At 41.7% G+C, this 20,719-nt stretch overlaps 1 protein-coding gene across 1 annotated transcript; it reads right to left on the bottom strand.

Moving 5' to 3' along the window:
• Positions 1-16,366: 16,366 nt before the first annotated feature.
• On the bottom strand, positions 16,367-20,481 carry SLITRK2 (SLIT and NTRK like family member 2). Its single transcript, XM_067303912.1, has 2 exons — positions 20,463-20,481; positions 16,367-19,790 (listed from the first exon to the last, which is right to left on the bottom strand). The coding sequence occupies exon 2, from the start codon at positions 19,745-19,747 to the stop codon at positions 17,174-17,176; it is 2,574 nt and encodes an 857-aa protein (XP_067160013.1). The 5' UTR covers positions 19,748-19,790; positions 20,463-20,481; the 3' UTR covers positions 16,367-17,173.
• Between the last annotated feature and the right edge of the window lie 238 nt (positions 20,482-20,719).

Below are 20,719 nucleotides of genomic sequence, written 5' to 3'. Positions count from 1 at the left end.
TTCCTGCTCCTTCCTCCCTTATTCAGAGGATGGCCTTGACCGCGTGCATTTCAAGCTACTGCAGCAAGCCTACCGAATTTACTGACACTTCCCAATTTACATAGATTATCAAAACCGTATTGCCCTCATTCTGTCATATTTGCTTGAAATGTGTGTTTGTGAATTAGGTGGTTTTACCCTGACTAGATAAAGTATAAAAAGAAGAATTAAATGTTCCTCAGTGTTCAGACAGCTTCACCCTATGAGTACCATTAAAAAAATAAAACTAATTGCATTGAGATCAGAGATAATTATCTCAGATGCATGTTAATATTATTTTCTGTGTCATTTTGTTGAAGATAAATTTTGTTGCATTGGCTCAGTGGTACTTTCTAAACCTTCTATGCTAATGGAAATCTTGTAAGAAGAGTAAAGGCCTCAAAAAAGACTAAATAAATGGGAAATAACTGAATGGCAGACTTGCTAAATGGCAAACTTCACATATTTAGTATGCCACAATAAAGTCAGCACTAGAAGGGCTTTATATATTCCGCACCAGTACAGGTGCAAAATATTGAGTTGATGCCATAATCACCAAAATGCAGGTGCTTGCCTGGCTATGGCATAAAATGGGATGTTACTGCTTCCATTTCAGAAGGAAATTATTCAAGCTTTGTTGTGCAGTACAGTCTCTACTAATAGAAAAGCAGCTATGTGTCATTTGAACAATTTCCTTTGCAATAAAAGACTGGGTTGCTTTTATGTTGATCATCATACAGGATAACTGATGGATAAAAGCATTTAGTAGCAACATGTTATTAAGGAATTGAAGTCACTTGTTTTGTGTAGGTAAAGCCTGTGTTCAACATCATGCCCCTAAAAAATGGATAGAAAGGATGATTCCTCCCCTTGAAAGAGTGCAGAAGGACAGATGAGCTGAGGGCTGTCATTCCAGTCTGTCTAATATGTACATTCAACTTTGGTAGATATCTCTGGAAGCTTTATGGGATGAGGATGAGGTCCATCCTGTTGGATTCAATGACAATATTTCCACTTGTTACATTGTGGTTGAATTAGGCTGTTATTAAGTATATTTCTTCCTGTTTGTAAAAGTAGGAACTGTGGGTATATCTCCTGAAACGTCCGTGTATTCACTTAATCTGGCTCTAAGATTCAAGGAGCTTCTTAAAAAGCAGTTATAAATTTAACTCTCTGTAAGTCCCCAAATTGAACAGCAAAATTTTTCTATAGTAGAGATTTACTGAGCAGCAGAGGAAGATCTGCTGTTCTGAGGTGTCATATCTAGGACGCTCGTTCAGATTGCTAGATGTTGTGGGTGTGATGTGATCTCACTGTGAAACTGTTCATAGCGAGAAGGAAAGGTAAGTCCCAGTTAGGCCTCGCCCGAGCACCAGGGCAGTGCTGAGCAGTCCTTGTGGAGGTGATGGCTGTGGGACCAGCCTTCCGCAGGCTGCAAGGTTTGAGATTCTCTTTTCAGCCCCACACTCGGTGTCCCCTTCCAAATCACTGTGTTGCTGGGAAGATTTTCAATTATATGACAACTTCCCATAATGCATCACTGTTGTCACAGTAAAGTCTTTAATATGGCACCTACAGAATTGGCATGGACTTCAGTGATACAAGATTGCGTCAAAAGGGTGCAAATGGCTTATAATATCTTTGATGGGTGAATTTCATCCTTTCTCAGTAAGAAAGACAGAAAAAAGTAGATAATGGGCTGATATTTTTAGAAGAGTGATCCCTACTCCCTGCATTTTCTTTTATACTTAGCATGTCTTAGAGTGGCAAGTGAAGGATATCAAATACCAATGAACAACAATAACAATAACAATTTACACTTCAATAGCTCTTTCTACCTGGGAATCTCAGAACTCCAAATAATAGCTGATGGAATCTAATGAACTGTGAAAAAATACACACCCCCTGTTTTGCAAAGAATGGAGTAATTCTGTAATTAATATGACTCATCCGTATGACTTTTAAAGAACTGTTTTAAGTTACTTGATTTCTCACTTTGAAATGAGTGGTGTGCACTTTTATGCATATATCAAATTTATATTCTGTTTGTGTTTAAATTTCCCACGAGGAAATCCTTATCTTCCTTATAGTTCTTCTTGATAAGCCCACAATTATGCAGTTATTGTGTGGATGAATTGCCATATTTGATCAGTTGATATCAGAATATGTTTTTTGTGTAGAGCCAACATAAATATATAGGAAAGATAGTTATGGCTGCTTTATTCATTTTATGAAAGACAGAAGTATGGATATGTACAGCCAGGAGACAAGAAAGACAGCCTGCATTGTCTTTCTCCTTAGTACAAAACAAAACAGTAAAATATGCATCTTTATTATTATAGAGAGCAAGTAATAAAAAAGAATGATTATTTACTTGCTATAGAAAGTAATATCCATGTCTTTCCAAACGAAGATTAATGGTGTTGAATCTGTGAATAAGCTGTTAAAAAGCCCAGGCAGCAAAGTCTTTGTTTTATGCATTACACACACTGTCAGTATGGCTCACAAGAGGTGGATGGAGGCAAGGCTATTCTTGCGGGGGCTAGAAATCTCCACCTACTAGATTATTTGTCTTTCCTTGACTCCTGCAAAAGGGATGGCTAGAAGTCGTACGGTTCAAATGTGTATGGCTGCAGGGGCATCTTTTGCTTATGTGAGGGTCTTGGGAAGGGTGCAGCTACTGGGAAACTTGGGTTTCAACATGTGAGCTGGAACACAGGCCTCAGGGGATCATTAAGATTGTATGTCCTTCCAAAACTGAGAGCTTCTTAATGCCTGAGGCACTGCTTATCTGGAAAAATGTGACTTGTGACAAAATACCAGCAATTGAAAAAAAAAAAAAAAGATAAATGACCAAGTATTATAAACTCATGGGACTTGTCTGAAAAAGGGCATTTAGGAATGTTTTCCAAAACTCTGCTCAAAGCTTGAGAAAAGAAAGGAGTTTAAAATTTGCTTACAAATACTTTTTATTTCTTTTGTGATCACTGTTGAAGAGGTATTTCATGGTTCAGCTCAATATTCAGATACCAGTAAGCCTTTTAAAATGCTACCTTTTTTCCCCAAGCTTTTTCACATATAAAAGGACATGTTAAAAAGATGGAGCAATTCACCTCAGTGACTAATGGCAAAATAAGGTCACCCTCTATAAGCAGCAACTGGTATAATGGAGACCAGATCAAAAAAGCAATGGTTGACTAAGTAGAATCATTTAATATGCTTTGCCAGATACTCACACAAATTGTACATGCCTAGCACTGCCTCAGAGTGATCGACATTAGGATTCGCAGCACTTAGTGGAATCTCCGCTCACTATTCAGTAGAAAAACAGTCCCAGTCCCCTCATGGTAGTAACTCCTAGGCCTCTTTCAAATGGCTTCCTCCTTCTTCTGTACATCTCTTTAATCAAGTGGAAAATATGAGATGTGCAAGTATCACTGCCGCTCTGAGACTGCCGGATCTTTCACTTTGTGTAAATAAATCCAAATATGCCCTTTAATAGCTGGAGAGGATGTAATTTTGCTGCTGTTGTGACATGTGACCCCACTGAAGAATTTATCTGCCACAAAATCTTATTTGTGGGTAGGGAACCTGGATTTTAAAAGGGCAACAAATCACAAGTCACACGTCTGTAAAAGCCCTATGCATGTAGCTAGGTTGGGAAAGAGAGGAGGACCCATACCTTACGTATCTATGCAAGATTCCAGGATTAACTAAGTGTTACTAGGAAGATGGCTATTATAGGAGGAATCTGGAGATTTGGTACTGGACTTCAAAAAGGGAGGTGTGTGGAGGAGATTCGGAGCTCAGGGAGCTCTGAGAATTTGTGACTGTGGGAATGAAGGAGAGGAGTGTAGAGGGCTTCTAACTCCATGTTCTGCTCATAAAAATGGTTGTACATAAAAGAATATTTCTCTCTTTTTTCCCTTGACTTTAACTCTTTTCTGTCTTGATAAGGGCTTCACCTTGCCTTTAAGGCATGGGCAATTAATATGTTCATACACAATCTGGAAGACCCATGTGCATGTGACTTGAAAATATAAAGTAAAAACTACTTTGGAAGCCTCATTTGTTTCCAGTTCAGTTGAACTTTAAGCTCTTAATTTAACTCAGAGAGAAGATTAGTCTAACTCACAAAGTAAGACATAAATGGTATGCAGACAAAGACAACTTGCTGAGGTGGGTGAGATGAATCAACTTGTGGTGGGGCTGATTTCTCCTGTTAACTATAAAAAGAACACAGATGATTAACCTAGACAAGACATCTCATGCTTAGGTAGCTACAGTTAAATGACATGGAGCCCACATGAATGACAAAATCAGACAGCAAAAAAAAAAGCAACTTTTATTATTGAGAACCATCTGTGGAGGCAAGCAATAATGCTTACAGTTCGTCTGCCAAATGACCCTCTCCTCTTATCACTGTAGTCTAAATCTCTTGCTGCACTGGACTAGATAGCACAATGCTGCCCTGTTTGGTGTAGAGATCATCATTTCTCTCCTGAACATTAAATGGGGAGATCTGTGCACAATTTTTAAGAAAACATCAAGCACTGATTCCAAGGGAGCAGCTTTACTTAAAATTGATAGTGCTCTGTGACCCACTTTATTCCAAGGGCAGAGATAGTCCAGTGCTCCTTCTGTCATCTGTGCTATCAGAAAGAACTCGGAGCCAGCGTCAGTTAATAAAGAAGACAGGATTCATCTGTTCTTTCAGTTTTAAGGTTATCAAGGAGTCCCATCACAATAGGTCTCCTGTTCAGGATGGTCCTGTTCATATGTTTGGGACAGAAGAGAATTTATCTCATTCTAGATATGAAAAGCTGATTCTGTGGCATTTTTCATCTTTTCTACCTATTTTTTTCCTATTTAAAAATAGGTTCACTGTAATTTTTTTGAACATAATATTGCTCATAGTGGAGGAAATTAAAGCTTTTTGGAATACAATATAGTGTTTTCATATTAACAGAGGAGGAGGAGGTTATTTAAAGCAGTGGTCCCCAATGTTTGCTGTTCCAAAGGAAACAATACTGAGTAAATAACATGCTATTGGCAATGTGTTCTCCTGCTGCCTGAAGGTTAGGGACCACATTCAGAATAAAGTCTATTCATCCAGGAGAACTTTACTCCATGCCTCCTCCTGGTATCTTCAAATGTGGTGCTGGCAGCAAAGAGGGAATCTTACTTGTCTGGCCAGTTAGGTAGTCCCTTAAAATAAGGCAGTGACAGATTTTGCCTCCCAGGTTTACATGTTCCCCATGAGCAGTGGGACTGATTTCACTGGGCAACTCAACACAAGTAATGATGAAAAAACACCCTTTGGAATTTGTAGGAAGCCTCTGATCTGTGGCCTTTCTAATGGCAGCAGTATCTGTTGTCACAGATGGAGCAGCAATATGCATTGTTTGAGGGCCTGCTCTGGGAAGCTAGTTCTTGTCTTAGAGGCTCCACAGTTGGATTCCTGTTTGGCCTCCAACACCAAGTACCTCCTCTTGTATAATCATTTCAACATTTATCTTCCTATATGCCCTTGTTGGAAGGCTTTACATGTAGTTTATCTTTTCTTTAATAATAGTGACAGTCCTTTCAGTGTAATAACTGAGATCAGAAGGGTAGGGGCAGACTCCAAGCATTCCTGTAGGAGGAGATATGTTGAAAGTAGAGCATACTGTTCACACTCAGGAGTGAATTCCTTAGCTCCACGATTTCTACCAATCCATTGGATTTCTTATCAGATTAACAAAGTTTATGGGAACGTAGACAGCCTCAGACAGCCTACATCAACCAAATGGGACTGGCTGAAGGCATGTGCTCTGTAGGGAGTCCCTTAGGGAAGCAAAAAGGCTAGGGCCCTGCTGTCTGCTTTCTTTAAGTCAAAACCCACCGAGGCCTGACAAGTGGAAGTGGGATGGCACTTTGCACTGGGGCAGCCCATCTCCACTTGGGGGCGAGATGGTCCCACCCAGGAGGGCATTGCTCCCTCGCCCGGTGACCACAATCTTCTCTTTAGGGCTCGCCACTTCTGTCCCTTGCTTTCCCTTGGCAGCAGCAGTCTGGCCCTTCCCCAGCTGCTCTCCTCAGCCTTGGGGCAGCAAAACTGAATTCAGAGAACCAGCTCTGCAATCAACATAAGAAATCAGTGGTGCTAGACTGATTTACTTCAGCTAAGGGTATGACCCCTGTTTTTTCAGTGTTCATATTTTGTTAATTTGGAAGAAACTTACAGGTATTATTAAATTGGAATCTCCTATGATGGCAAATGTTCTGGAAATGTTATTCTGAAATCTTAAAATGCTGGCAAGTCCTGCAAAGTTTTGTTAATTTTGCTCAAAGCTTTCTCAGCTTTCAGTGTGGCTGTTTCACAAAGCTAAACTTAGAGGATTAACACAGCTCTCTTCATAGTACTCTGTGTTTACCAAGCGAAAGTTGGTCAAAGGGAGAAAAGTGGACAACTTCAGACTTTTTATGTCAGTGCTACTTACAGAACAAATATCCATTGGCAGGGTAAGAGCCTGCAGAAGAAGAAAAGAAGCTTTCTACCTATTGTGCAATAAATCAAAAGGTTCCAGTGAAATTCTTTGAGTGTTAGAAAAACTGCTTAATCTAGGATTTCAAAGGGTGATCAAAACTATTTGCAATTATTCCTGACTTGTACTTGTATCATTCCAGATGGACCAGAGGTCTTTTTCCCTAGTATGTTCCTTTATTTAAAAGGAAATAAAAAGGAAAGAAGGAAGTGAATTTCAATGATCAGAATCCCAATCTGTGGGAAATATGACTTCAGTTCTTCCTCTGGAAAGTCTGAATAGGACCAAATAATTACAAGTTCTTCACTAATAAAAAGCACAGGAAAAAAGAAACAATAACAGAACATTTTCAGAAATTGGATTTTCATTATCTGTAATAATACAGGAAGCTTATCTATTGTGAAAAGAGCAAGCCTGATTCTAATGTGGCACAAATATTTGCATGATAATAAGGTTATATATGTTAGATGAAGACAACTTATTGTTCACAGAAAAGAGGAGACAGCTGTGGCAAACCTTGGGAAAACATGACTTTGTGAACACAACTTTGTGCGTGTCCCAAGACTCTACAGCTAGTTTTCTTTAAACATACATTTACTGTTACAAGTCCGATTGCCATTAATTACAGACCCACAAACTCTGAGGGGACAGAATGGGTACGGGAGAGTTGTTAAGTGTCTCTCATCTTTCAGAATAAGAAGTCCGAAATGGAGAACACAAAGATATGCTTTTCTGGCTCACTACTTTGGACTACTGACTGTAAGACTTAAGAATTAATGCCTAAGTGTATTGACAAAGCAGTTTTATTGCACAAATTATGCATTTGCATCCCCAAAAGAACTGGGTAGTGAATTTTCAAAGATTTCCTTTTCAGATATGAGTGACTAAAAATGGCAAATTGTATTCGTTCTAAGGCAGAGAAATGAAAGTGAATGAACAATATACTGCATTGTTTATAGTGCTGATTCATTATTGCTATAAATGTTGATTGCTTAAGTTAAGAGGTCTACAAAACAGAGCGGCTGCATCCTCAGCTTCTATAAACTGTTACAGGGAAGTTTATGAGGCTAACCACTATTTACAGCAGCTGAGGACTTGGATCCTCTTACTTAAATAATAACCTCTAGTATCTTAGGATAGAATTTATATGTGTATGTTTTTACAATCAGACCCAAATTTAATACTTAAAAATCTCTAAGATAGACCTTTACAAGGATCCCTGAATGATTCCATTCCTTGATATAGATTTTTCCCAGATCTTAAAGAGAGTGAGTCATTTGAAGGACTGTTTGAAATACTGCATTTGATGTACTTTTGCTGGTCCAAGACAGGTAGGTAACAGGACACCTGCAATGTTAGAAATATTTTGTGGTGTAAGATGTATCTTATGTTTTATACATACTGCCTCTAAACAGCTGCCTCTTTGCTAGAAGTAAAAAAAAGTGTGCACGGGATCAATGTACTTACCATATCCAGTGCAGGGGTGGGGGAAACAAGGCACGTCATTCACGATCTAGTAACCAGGAGCAATTGCTTACACATCCCATTTCCATAGAAGGCAGAAAAAGTGAAAGCATCAGCCTTAGCAACCACAATCTTTGGAAGAGTACAAAATCTAAACTCGAACAGAACTGCATGCCTGGCCAGTGAATGGATTTTAATGGGTTAATCAAATGAAAGCCAGTTTAAAGCAGTGGCAGTGAAATTGTGGCTCCACTGCATGAAATGGTATGGTGGCATAGATTCTTGTAGCACATAGTTATGCATTTACAAATCAGGTCTCTATTGCATGGAAGTGTCCTCAGATTGCTAGGCATGATGTGTTCACATACGTTACTGACAACTGTCTGTGGAAAGGGTGGTCTTTCTCATAGGAGAGCCCAACACAGATAATCAGATTGCATAGCATGTAGGTGGAATCTAATATGAAAAATATTCCAACACTATATTCAGTGGGCAAGAGAATTATTACAATATCTATAGGGTACAAAAAAGGAGAGGTTACCAGAGTATGGAGAAGAGAGGGAGAAGAAAGGTTGAATGAAATTTCCTTCCATCCTCAGAGTGCCAGGTTCTCCTTTCAGCAACTGTCTGCTGCTCAGAGCCTCTTTGGCTGACCTGCTAGTATAAAAGTGTCTGCAATAGCCAAACTGACTTCATGCAGAAGAAAGTGAATTGGAAATAACTGGTAAGCTATGAACTATTGCTGAAAGGATTCTGTAGGGCAGAAGCACAGAGGAGGTGAATCAGCTCACCAAGAGAGGGAAAATTTGGGGGCTGGGATAAACAAGCTATAGCTTTCTTTTCATTTCATTCTATGTATTTTATCTTCTCTTTTTACAAGGAGCCATTGTTTTTTTCCCCATATAGGGTAGCCTCCAAGGTCTCTTATTATTATAAAAAACAAAATTATATACTATCCTAAATGAATACACCACATTCTTATACCAGAATAACATATGCCAAGGAAAGAAGCAGTAGACTATTGCTATATTTGGATGAAGCTATAAGGCCATAAGCACTGGCTTTGAAAAACAATTACACTTAGCATTTCACATCAGTAAATCTCACTAGACTAAGACAAGAAGCATCATCCTCCTCATTTAACGATGCAGAAATGAAAGCATGGGGACACAGGTATGCCTTGTGCAAGGTTACTGGCAGAACTAAAAAGAGAACCTTTATTTCTCAGTTCCCAGCCAGTGAGCTCTTAACTAGGTCCACTGCTTCCCTATCTAGAGCAAATAAATAAATAAATACAATAATATGAGCAAAGTCCTTGGTAGTTCAATTTTAGGCATTCACTATGAATTAGCCATTAAGACTCTACAGCTAGGAATTATTCCCACGCATTATTTGGAGAACAACGAGAAGCCATGGAAAACATAAGCCACTAACAAACAATTCATAAACACTGCATTATGGAAAAGGAGGCCACATTAATAAATAAGAATTATCCACTCAGTTCTGGTAAGTAGCTTACGAGTTAGATGGGATGGTAAATATGGTCTCAGAAAACAGAAGCTAAAAACTACACCGCTAATTAAAGTGTGAACTGTAGTATTAGGCATTTTCCCACTGTTATTGTCTTTTCACATAAGTCATGCTATGTCTGAATTGCAGTAAGTCTAGTATAACTTTAAGGCTGAGATTTCTCAACTGCCCAAGAGAATTGCATGTCCAATTCCCTTCGTCAGCCATCAAAAAAGCAGTGTATGTATTATTACCCTTTAGAAGCTCCACAACAAATAGGCATTCGCATAAGCTGTTTGAATAATCAATGCTGAAGTCCTCAGCTTTCTGCTAGGCTCCTTTTAACATCTTGACAGTTGAGACAATTATAATCTACCTTTTTTCCCCACTGTCTTGCATAAAAAGACAGAAAAACACACTTTTGTGCATTTTGTGTTGTTAGATTTCCTTTTGATTCACTACTGATCAAAATAAGGCCCTCTGAAACCTTTGGAAAAGCATAGAAAATTTGAAAGGCTCTTCTCAACCTTTTACCCCTTCTCCTCCCCCCCCCCCCATTTCTCTTGTAAGGAATCATGTTAGCTGAATATTACGAGGTTTTTGTTGGTACTTATTAGGGTGTATGTGTTTCAAGTTGAAATGCATTTAAATGGAAGCAACAGCTCAGCAGCACACAGCAGATCTGATGAGAGCAGTAAAGCTTAGGGAAAGCTTTGCTCACTGGGGTGGATCACTGAGTTTCTGAACCCCATCCGAGTGGCTCAGGGACCAGCTGCCCTGCTGCTGGGGAACTTGGCCACTTGTCGAAGAAGATAAAGGAAATACAGAGACTTAGCTGAATAGTCCATTGTCCTGCGTAGCAAGAATACCATCAGCAGTGCTCAGGTTTACTTAAATTTTAGTGGGAGATACAGTGAACCTGACCTTATAAACAAAACTTCATCCTCCCACGAGCAGGAGAGGTGACAGCAGTTAAGATTTTGGCCAAAATGGTAAGCCAAAACGTCACATCACAGGGTATTCAAACATTATACCAGAATCACTAGTTTCAGATTTTCAGTAAACTTGGCGTATGCTGACTTCATGTTTACATGAATGAGAGTTCAGTCTCACTGGGAAAACTCCCAAATGACATTTTAAGGGCGGCTAAGAGGAAATCACCATTTCTCTCCCTTTTCGCACTCACGTCTCAGCAAGTTCAGTGACTGCCTGTGTTAGGTCAGCCCCTGGTCTTGGCTGCACTGGTGCCAACTCCAGGGAATGCCACTGCAGCTGCTCAGGTGTAAAGCTACCAAAGTTACTCTGGATTTATACCTGAATCGCTCAGATGATTAGACTATAGTCTGAAACCTTTAAACACTCTGTGACGATCTTGCTTGGGTATTAGGTTGTTTGTTCTTTTGTGATTAGTAGAGAATTTACGCAGTTGTTGCTACATTGTCACAGTTCTCTCAGAGATTATTCTGTTCACTTGAGCTGTCCAGCCTGCATACTGGCACGGACTGAGTCACTAACAAATACCTGGGGAGAAGGAAAACAGTTACAGCATGGGAAAAAAATTGCCTCAACTCCAATTCCTCTGGCTCTCGGAGGAGAGGCTCTCAGAACAAAAATCAAGACTTCTTAAAATAGACTCTGTCATATTATCAGTGATCTCAAGGGGATTTTTTTCCCCACAGCTTTTGTATGGAAATAGCTCTTATCTCAAGAGGAGATAACTGCAACAGGTCTATATACATTAGCTGTGCCTTTTCCATCACAGACAATATTCTTAAAATGGCTGCAGTGCTTCCTACTCAGGAGATAATTGGTGCCGAATGCTTCTGGCTCTCGGGAGCAATGCACACACATTGCGAGAGACGGCACAAGGAATCTGTGTTGCTAAGGCACAAATCTGTACTCGTTTCTGTCACCATAAAGAATCCTGACGTGGTATTGCAGGCAGTTCGCAATACTCGTGGTATAATTTCTGTTTTACTGCAAATAAAGATGCAAGTTATCTCAGTTTCTAAAAGGTAGTGCCAACTTCCTTGTAAGATCAACAGTGATGTTAATGTGTTGTTTTGTAACTAGTCATGTGTATTGATTTGAACAGTTTGGTGAAAGGTTAGTTTTTCTAAAGGTCCCTAGCAGTTAAAAACCTGTGGCATTAATTACACAAATGATTAATCATTGCATTTTTTAAAAATACGGATATATGAAGAGATTTGGGAAATACTGTAACTAGCAGTGCTCTTCTAAAGTTTACAATGAATACATATTCAAGCAGAGTGCATCACTGATGCTAACTTGGATGTATGCACATACATAGGGTAACAAACAGAGATGAGAACCACATTTTAACACTCCTGTTGCCTGAGCAAATTTAAAGATAAGGGTGGTGCACCTGGACTCTAATTTTATTCCTCCAAGCGTTTAACACTATGTACCAAAACCCACTGCTGTACTCAAATGGGGGCCCTCTGGGTTTATGGTATCAGTAAGAAAACCAACTTTATGATGTGTTGTTTTCCAAACATCATTCATACTCTTGAGCCTTTTTGATCCTCCAAATGACTGTATCTCCAACATTTCTTTCATTCAAAATGATCTATTCATCTGTATTCATAAACATGTCAATCTACTGCTTCAAAAAAATCCAACCAACCCTCCGACAACAGAAGAAAGCAAAAAAACTTCCCATTAATCCACCTCCCTCATTAGCTAGGATTAAAAACCTTAGTCAAAATGATTGGCCTGATGCCCAGAAAAGCTATGAGATCAATAATCCAAACAGACTTAATGATCTTCTAACAAAAGAATAACTTTTGTACTTCTCCTACAGAATAGTTTGCAAAAGTGAAGAGAAGAATACCCAGAAATGCCACATCATCTGAGTGAGTTAATTTATCTGTTGGTTTGGGGGTTACTCTTAAGGGGGAAGAGACTTTAGGAAATAGATTTTTTTCTCCTGTCTCTGGTAAATGACATTTACCATCTGCAACAACAGTAATAGGAAAAATCACAAACTGTATCAGTGATTACCTTGTAAGAGCATAAGAAGTTTCATTAACATTTCCAGTATCTCATTTCACTCATGAGCAGTTTAAAATTATGACATTTGCATCCCTACACAAGGTCAGTATTAGTTAAGACTTATTTAGGCAATTTAAATTATTGGTATCTTTATTTTGACACTATTAATTACACCTTCTAACCTTGTAAAATAACAAACTTTTTTAAATTTAAATGTTGTTGGGAAGGAAAAACAAACAAACAAAAAAACCCAACCCAAACCTTACTCTGTAGTTTTCTATCAGCATGAGAAAGTCTTCTAAAAAGTGAGTGCCTCTGACCGAAGCAGTCTATAAACTCTAAAGGCACATTTCTCTCACAGACAGACTGGAACTGTCTTGGGGTAGAGACAGACAGACGTCCAGCAGAGCATATATTGCACACTAATGTACAACGCTCTAGAAAATGAGCAGGACGGGCTCACTTCAACTATGTAGGAATTAGCCATCTAATCAATGCTCATCACATATCCTCTCGGTGATTACTGGAAAGAAGCCAGCGTATGCCATGCCGTGTATTTTGGGAGGAAATAAATCACCTTTGAGGGGCCTGGTTTTTGCCATTGACTCTAGAGACCCTAAACAACCAGCTTAACTACAGCCCTAAATTTTAGTAGCCAATTTTGGCAAGATTAGACCCTGCTGAACACAACAACTCCATGGAATTACAGCAAGGTGCAATGTAATGTCAATAATTGCAAATAGCTCATCAATTTGTTCCTATTCAGAAATGCTGCTTGCATCGCCAGGGCTGGCACACAGGATACCCGGTGTGGAAGCTGAGAAATTACTTGATCTCATGCTTCTCTCCTCTGCTCAACAAGTGGAAGAGGGGAATGGCTCTGCAGTCCTTCCTCCAGCACATCCCCCAGGAATACTGCTGCAGTCAGGCTGTTCCGTTTAACATGGAGCTACTGGGCCACATCGCAGGAGGAAGGAAGAGGCCAAGGTCTGAATGGAGCAGGGACATACATTCCCCCTTCAAGGCTGAAATTGGTACTGCAGAGCTAGAGGGGGAAGAAGAGGAATGAGCCCGGCGGGCAGATCTGAGAGGAGAGGTGGGAGCGCTGCACGGAGGGGGCTCTAGGAGGACAGCTCGCTTGGGGAGCACAGAAACCAGAGGTGAGGAGGGAGCCAGAGCACATCCTCGAGGTGTGGTCTGTTGCCACACACCACTACTGCCCCAGGATATGTTTGGGGCAGTTTGGGCACAGCAGTGTAAGGTCAGCAGCTGGCCCCATTTTGCCACTCAAGTCATTTGTTGCAGTCCTGTTCCTAAGATTATACTTTGCCAAACTTTACTTCATGCTCCCACAGAAATATCTCCTGCTCAAAAGTGCATTCATGCATTGAAAATGCACTGTCCCTCATTTGCCCTGGAAATAACTGTATAGCTTTAACACTGTTTCAGTCTGCACTGTTATTGTTCCTGTGGAGGTCATTGTATCCACTTTCACAATAGAAAACTCACAAAGAAAGAAAACAATTTGCATCCCACTTTCCTGGATTAAAAAAAACCTGGTTCATTCGCTAACCTGGCTGCATACTTTCCACAGCTCAACCTTGACAACTATGAAGGAAGATCATTTCGGACTCATTAGGAAGGAATGGCTCGGGTAAGCAGTACTCCTCCTAACATGCAGCAGCGTCCAGGGCTGCGCAGCTAAGGGAGCGTACAGACCTTCCACAGAACAGCAGCTGCCAACATACTTCCCCCGTTAAGCAAATCTCAAAGCATAACTGAAAAAAATCTTTCATAGTGTGTATGGGTGAGAGAGAAAATGTTTAAAAGATGTCAGCTGAAGGGTATAAAAGTGAACCCAAAAGATCTAGAGCAGTGATGATTTTTAAGCTGGTACTGGTGAGGCAAAATAAAATATATTCACTAAATCAGTTCTATTAGCAAAGCTAAGAAAATGTAAAGCAACAGCAACCTCTGTAAAATATGGCTGTGCTACCAAAGCAAACATGTAGGACAGTCTGAGACTTAAATAGTAGAAATAAACAAAGTTACTAAAGAATCAGTTATCTATCTCTGATATTCACAAACACTTTCAAATTGAAATTTTCTTTTTGTAAGAAAAATTAGCATTTTTCTGAGCAAAAACCAATGTGATTGGTTCTGTTTTGTTAGAAAATAATTAATAATAATATCCTAGCCGCTAGAGTGCCAGATACAAAATAGTGCATGTTTTGTAGCCAATACTCAGATCATACTTGGAAAGAGTGAATACTTCAAAGAACTTTGCCTTTAAATAATCCTTATACGTGCTTTTCTTAGGCGTTTCAGCAATAAATGCTTTTAACTGTACCCAGGGAAAGCAGCCATAATAAGACACTCACTGCTGGAAGCTTTCAAATAAGTACCTCAGTCAAAGATGGATGCTATTCCAGTCAAATGTTCCCAGTTCAACTAATGTGATACCATGTCGCCTCCTTCTTGAAGTGAGACTGATTCTTCAGTAGTTCATTGTAGCACTTCCGTTTTAAACCTGATCTAATGAACAGCCATAGATGCTATGGACTCTAAACATAAAGAATTGACATGTTAGCATATTAATGTACTCAGATGTCACATAAATCATTAGAAGACAGTTTGCTGAATGACTCAGATATCTGGCAATATACATGCAAAGGCTGTTTAGCTCTTAAATATAAAATGACTTCCTTTTGGCAAAGTCCTCATTAAAAGAGCATTGATTGTAGTCATTTATAGCTCAAATGCTATTGCTTAAAATTTCTCAAAGTTGTAGATACTGTATTATTAACTATAGTAAAGCTCTAAAAAAAATCAGTCAGCAGAGTCCACTTCAATCTCTGCATGATAATAAAGGATTATTATGTGCAGTAACCTATTTATGAAAGGGAAACAGTGTGCTTCTTTCAGACTCCATCAATTGCTTTAATAAGGAATTGAAAAGCCTGGCCTACTTTATATGCAGATCACCACCCCAGTTGCATAAGGATTTACAATAGACAAAACAAAACTGTTTTTGTTGTAAATAAGGGCTGTTTGTTTAAATAGCACAATAATGTTTGCATCTAAAAATTATTTATGAGCTAATAGGGCTCCATAAAGTTTGACTGTATACTTGTTAATAAAAATGGTTTCAATATTCTCCAGGAAGGAGATGCAAATTGAAGGTGATAAGGTAAAGCCTGAAGTTAGGCAGGCCTTAGTTAATGGGAAAAGAGAAGACGTATTGCATCTGTTTACTGATGGACTTAAGAAAGCCAATGTTGAGAATGGAATTCAATCAACATTTTATAAAATTTAAGATAGTAGACTTAGAAGTTATTTCTCAAGTAGGTTAGAATTATTGCAATATCACTTTTGCTTTAGAGACAGAAAACCTGAAATAGTTCAGACCGCTGAAAGTTAGTACAATGCATGTACTGACCTCTGCTACCTTGATTTGGAGGACTGAAGCGACCTAGGTTCAAATCTCACCTTTGGCACTGGTTCATTTGCCTGTATGCTAATATATTTAATGAGGTGTGGGATGACCCCTGCTGGTGTCCGTGCTTATAATAAAAGATCTATCTGGCAGGAAAATGTGTTAATTTCACTCCAAAAGAGTTAGAAATATAAACTGTCATAAAATATATAAAAATATCTAATTTAATGTGGAAAATAGATTACAAGTAATGTTCTTTGAAGAATAAAAATAATCTTAAACCACTGAACATTACTGGGTTAGAGCTGCAATGCAATGAATTAAGAAGGACATTAATTGTTCAGTTCACTATGATATTGTGTTAAATGTATTTTATTAATGAACTGTTACTCCCAGCTGAGGCATTTGATAACCTCTACTCCATTGCTAAATCCTCTCAGTTGATTTCAATGAATCACTCAAAACAAACCCAGAGGGAAAAAAATACCCCAATAATTTACATCTATAAGATCCTAGAACTAGATTCACTTAAAGAAGGGCAGCTTTCCTATAAATCAAACTTTCTGATTTAATGCAGCTGACATATAGATCTATTTTACAATTTTTTTTAATTTCAAAAATACAACACATTAAAATAGGTTCAATTTATCAAAGCTAAGAGCAACAATTAAGTAATAATGTACTTAAAGTGCAAAGGCACTTTAACACAAAAAAGTGACGCCCAGTGGCTATACTTGGTAATTGAAACAGCAGTACTGTATATTATTATTTACAAAAGAAAAAGTCATAGTCCAGGAAAAAAAGATCTTTGGAGATCTTCTATATAACACATTGTTTCCACTTTGAAATGAAAAGGAAAAAACAAAACAAAACAAAAACCCAAAGACCCCCTTCGTCATTTCTTTCCAAATCAAAAAGAATTATGCAAGATCTAGTACAGAAACATACATTTGCAGAGACAGTTCCTACAGAAGGGTCAAAAGGAGAGAGATATAGAAATAACTTAAAGGGAATGTTGCAAATGCAACACCATATCCCTGCTATGCTGTAAGGGTTCCATTTCTCTCTCTCACTCTCTCTCTAGTTTAAAAAGTGGAAGTGTTGGGAATGTGACAGATCACATCAGTATTGAGTTCAGAATCAATCAAATTTGATGTTAAGCTCATTAAAAAAAAAAAAAATCCTGCGTCTCCCACCTCCCCCCTCACAGCTGGCTGATTGCAGTTTGTTTTTCCAGAACTTCGAGGTAGTCTGGTTCTGTTTGTAGCTTTCCTTGGAGTAAAGGATGCTCAGGTTTAGATTGTTCTGCAAAATATTTCCTGGGAGTTCCATATAAAACAGTTTTATTTATCCTGTCCTGGTTTTGGCGTCTTGATTCATAAGAAGGGGCAAACTGCCTTTTGGGTAAGGTGCAAAAGTTATAATGAACTAATCCTCCGGTGGGGAGTTCCTTGACCCTTTCTGCAATATTTTGATACAATAGTTCTGGTTCCCTTGGCGAGGACTGCTTTTCCAGTAATTCAGCTGCACTGATTGTAAATGCAAGAGTGGCAGGATCTTCCTTTTTATGGTCAAGACTGCTATAGCTAAACTCATGGAGATTCCTGTAATAAGCAACTGGATCCCCTTCCTTTTGCATGTAGATTGGGTTTTGGCACATCTGTCCAACAGGAGGGGGGATGTAGTTATAAACATGCCCTTCAGTTTTATCGTGGGTCTCAGTGTTGTAAGACCCATACTGGAGCTGAAATGAACTTATATCTAAGTTGTTTGCACTGCTGGGCATGCTTTGCACCCCCTTCCGACGCTTAAGGACAAAGACAAACAGGCCTGCCCCAAAACAGACCGACAAAATAAACACAACCAGCAAGCCTAAAATTAAGACAGACAGTGGGACTTCGGTGTGTATTTCTGGATAGGAGCTGGGCGAGACGCCAGAGAGATGGGGCGCATCTGTGTTCTGATTCACAGGCAGGAGAGACGAATCAGACAAGTTTGGGTTCTCCGGGCAGATGGCTTCTTTGCTAAGGAATTTCAGATGCTCTCCAGAGTGCTTGGTGGGGGACTCGCATATGACTTCATTGATAACTACGGGGGGATTTGCCTGCTGGTTGTTCTGGTCAGTGACTCGCTCTATCCAGTTCCTCAGCCCCATGATGTCACACGTGCAGTCCCATGGATTCTCCTGAAGGTCTATCTGAATTAGAGCCGAGAGCTGGTCCAAGACCCCTCTCACAGGCAGGTGTGAGAAATGGTTGTTTCTAAGGTTGAGTCTGGTGAGAGAAGTGCCCCCAAAGACATTGTCAGGCAAGGATCTGAGCAGGTTGTTATTGAGAAATAACAGATGAAGATTACTCAGAGCATCAAAGGTGCGAGGCAGGATCTCCTTAATGACATTATACTCTAGGTAGAGATACTGCAGGCTGTGCAGCCCATCAAACATAGAAGGGTACAGAATCTCAAGGTAGTTACCATTAAGATAAAGTCTACGTAAACTTGTGAGGTTTGTAAAGGCACCTTCTTGTATCACTGCAATTCTGTTGTTTCCGAGATGTAACAAATCCAGAGAGCTGTACTCTATGAGATCAGTTCTATAAATGACTTGCAGATAGTTACTGGTAAGGTAAAGTTTCTTTGGACTGGTTGGCTTAGGGTGGAGATCGGATATGTTACTGATCTTTTTCTCTTGGCAGTTCACATTTAAGCCATTGTCTGAGCTCTGCGAAGTACAGATGCAGCCAGACGGGCAAGTGATGGGCACAGGAGACTTTGTCTGGTAAACCATAATAGGCCCAAATATTTGTCTGTCTTTTGACACAGTGACCCGGGGCGTGGGGCGGTTCCTGGTTTTGGGGGGCCGGCTGGCTTTTGGGGCTCTGGTGGGACTGATGGCAGAGTTGGCTGTGGGTGACATCCTCGAGATGTGTGGGTCTGAGAGAACAGGTTGCTTTTCCCGTTGGTTTGAGTCACTGGAGCTTTTCCTAGGGCAGAGATCTTGCCTGGTGAGCTGGGTCACATCTTTGCCATGCAGCCTGAAGGGCGTCTCACAGACTATCTCGCCCACAAAGACGGTGATGGTGTCTAGCCAGGCCTTGAGGGGCAGCAGGTCGCAGGTGCAGTTCCAAGGGTTTTCCTCCAGCTGGATTTCCATGATGCCTCCAATGTGCTCCAGCACACCAGCAAAAGGCATCATCTTCAGCCGATTCCCCCGCAGGTCCAGGTGGGTGAGGAGCACAAAGCGGAAGACATTGCTGGGCAGGGACAGCAGGAGGTTGTCATTGAGAATTAACACCTTGAGCTTGTTCAGCTTGCTGAAGGCTCCTGCCTCGATGGCACTGATGTAGTTGTAATCAGCCTGCAGGTACTCCAGGCTCTCTAAGCCCAGGAACGTGTCCTCCCTCAGCACTTCCAGCTTGTTGTTATTGAGGTGCAGCCTCTTGAGGGTGCGGAGACCGCTGAAGGCCCCTGTGCGGATCTCCTGCATGTCGTTGTTCCCCAAGTGAAGGGTCACGGCATTGGAGTAGTTGACAAACTCATTGGGGAAGAGTCGGGTCAGTGCATTGCCATTGAGGAAGAGCTGGTAGATCTTGGATGGTGGCGGCTGGAGGAGGCTGACAGTTGTAAATCCTTTGTTTTCGCAATTAATGTTCAGCACGTTCTCCTTCTCCTCGCAAGGGCAGCGGCTCTTACTGCAAATGTCTTTGGCAGGTTTGCGACTCTCTGTCTGCGAGATCCCAGCCACTGTTAACAAACTGAGCAACCAAACACCCTTCAGCATCTTTATGCGCCGTTGATCCCCGCTCCGGTACTTACAGTCAAACCTTTGAGGCAGGTAAGGAGAGAAAGAAGAAACCCCCAATGAAAACGGCCAGGAGCAGAGGCTGCGAGGGGAGGGCTGCTAGAGGGGCGCAAGGCAGCCACTTGCAAAACTCCCTCTTCCCCCCCCGCCCCGGGTCCCTTTCCTCTCAGAAAGTGCCCCCGGAGCTGCTTTGGGGGCAGCTTTCCCTCCCGCGCCGTCGGGAGCTCGCCGAAACGCGGCTCCGGGGAGCCCCCGGCCCCCGCCCGCGCAGCGGCGCCTCCGCACCCGCGGCTCCATCCTCCGCGCACGGGGCACTGCTCAAACCCGAGCCGTCCGGCTACGCTTAATTATTATTATTTTTAAATCGGAGCCGGGGGCAGGAAAGGGGTAGGAGGATAAATCCTTGCCAACCCTCCCTACCCCCACCCCAGGAGCTGGGTTCCCACGAACCGAGTTCCTCTTGCCTGCCCTCATCCCTAGCCACCGCGCCCCGGCCCCGGCCTCCGGCGCTGCCCCGAAACTCCTCGGCTCGTACCTGCTTCCGAGGCGGCCGGGCCGGGCGCGGACGGGGCCGGGGCCGGGGCCGGGGGCGCGGGGGAGGAGAGCCGGGGGCCGCCGCCGCGGAGCGCCGCTGCCGCTGCCGCCGCGCCCGACCAGCCAGGCGCCCGGCGGCGAGAGGCATCGCACTACTCACGCGTCAGGAGGAGCCCGGCGGTGCCGCGGCGGCGGCGGTGCCGGTGCCGTGCTGCCCGGTGCCGTGCCGTGCCGTGCCGTGCCGTGCCGTGCCGTGCCGTGCCGTGCCGAACCGTCGGCGGGGGGCTCGGCTCGGCTCGGCTCGGCTCGGCGGCCCCGGTGCCGCTGCCGGGAGCGCGGCCGGCTCTGCGCGCAGCGCCGCTCGGCGCGGGGCTTTTGCCGGCTGCCCCGCACGGAGCCGGGCTGACGTCACGCCGG

Source organism: Apteryx mantelli, chromosome 13 (genome assembly GCF_036417845.1).
Source record: "Apteryx mantelli isolate bAptMan1 chromosome 13, bAptMan1.hap1, whole genome shotgun sequence".
Taxonomy (NCBI): Eukaryota; Metazoa; Chordata; class Aves; order Apterygiformes; family Apterygidae; genus Apteryx; species Apteryx mantelli.
This window is presented reverse-complemented; position numbering and strand designations above follow the sequence as displayed.

What these genes read in the sequence shown, in the direction of transcription:
- SLITRK2 (XM_067303912.1), bottom strand. Translation starts at nt 19,747, where the DNA reads ATGCTGAAGGGTGTTTGGTTGCTCAGTTTGTTAACAGTGGCTGGGATC.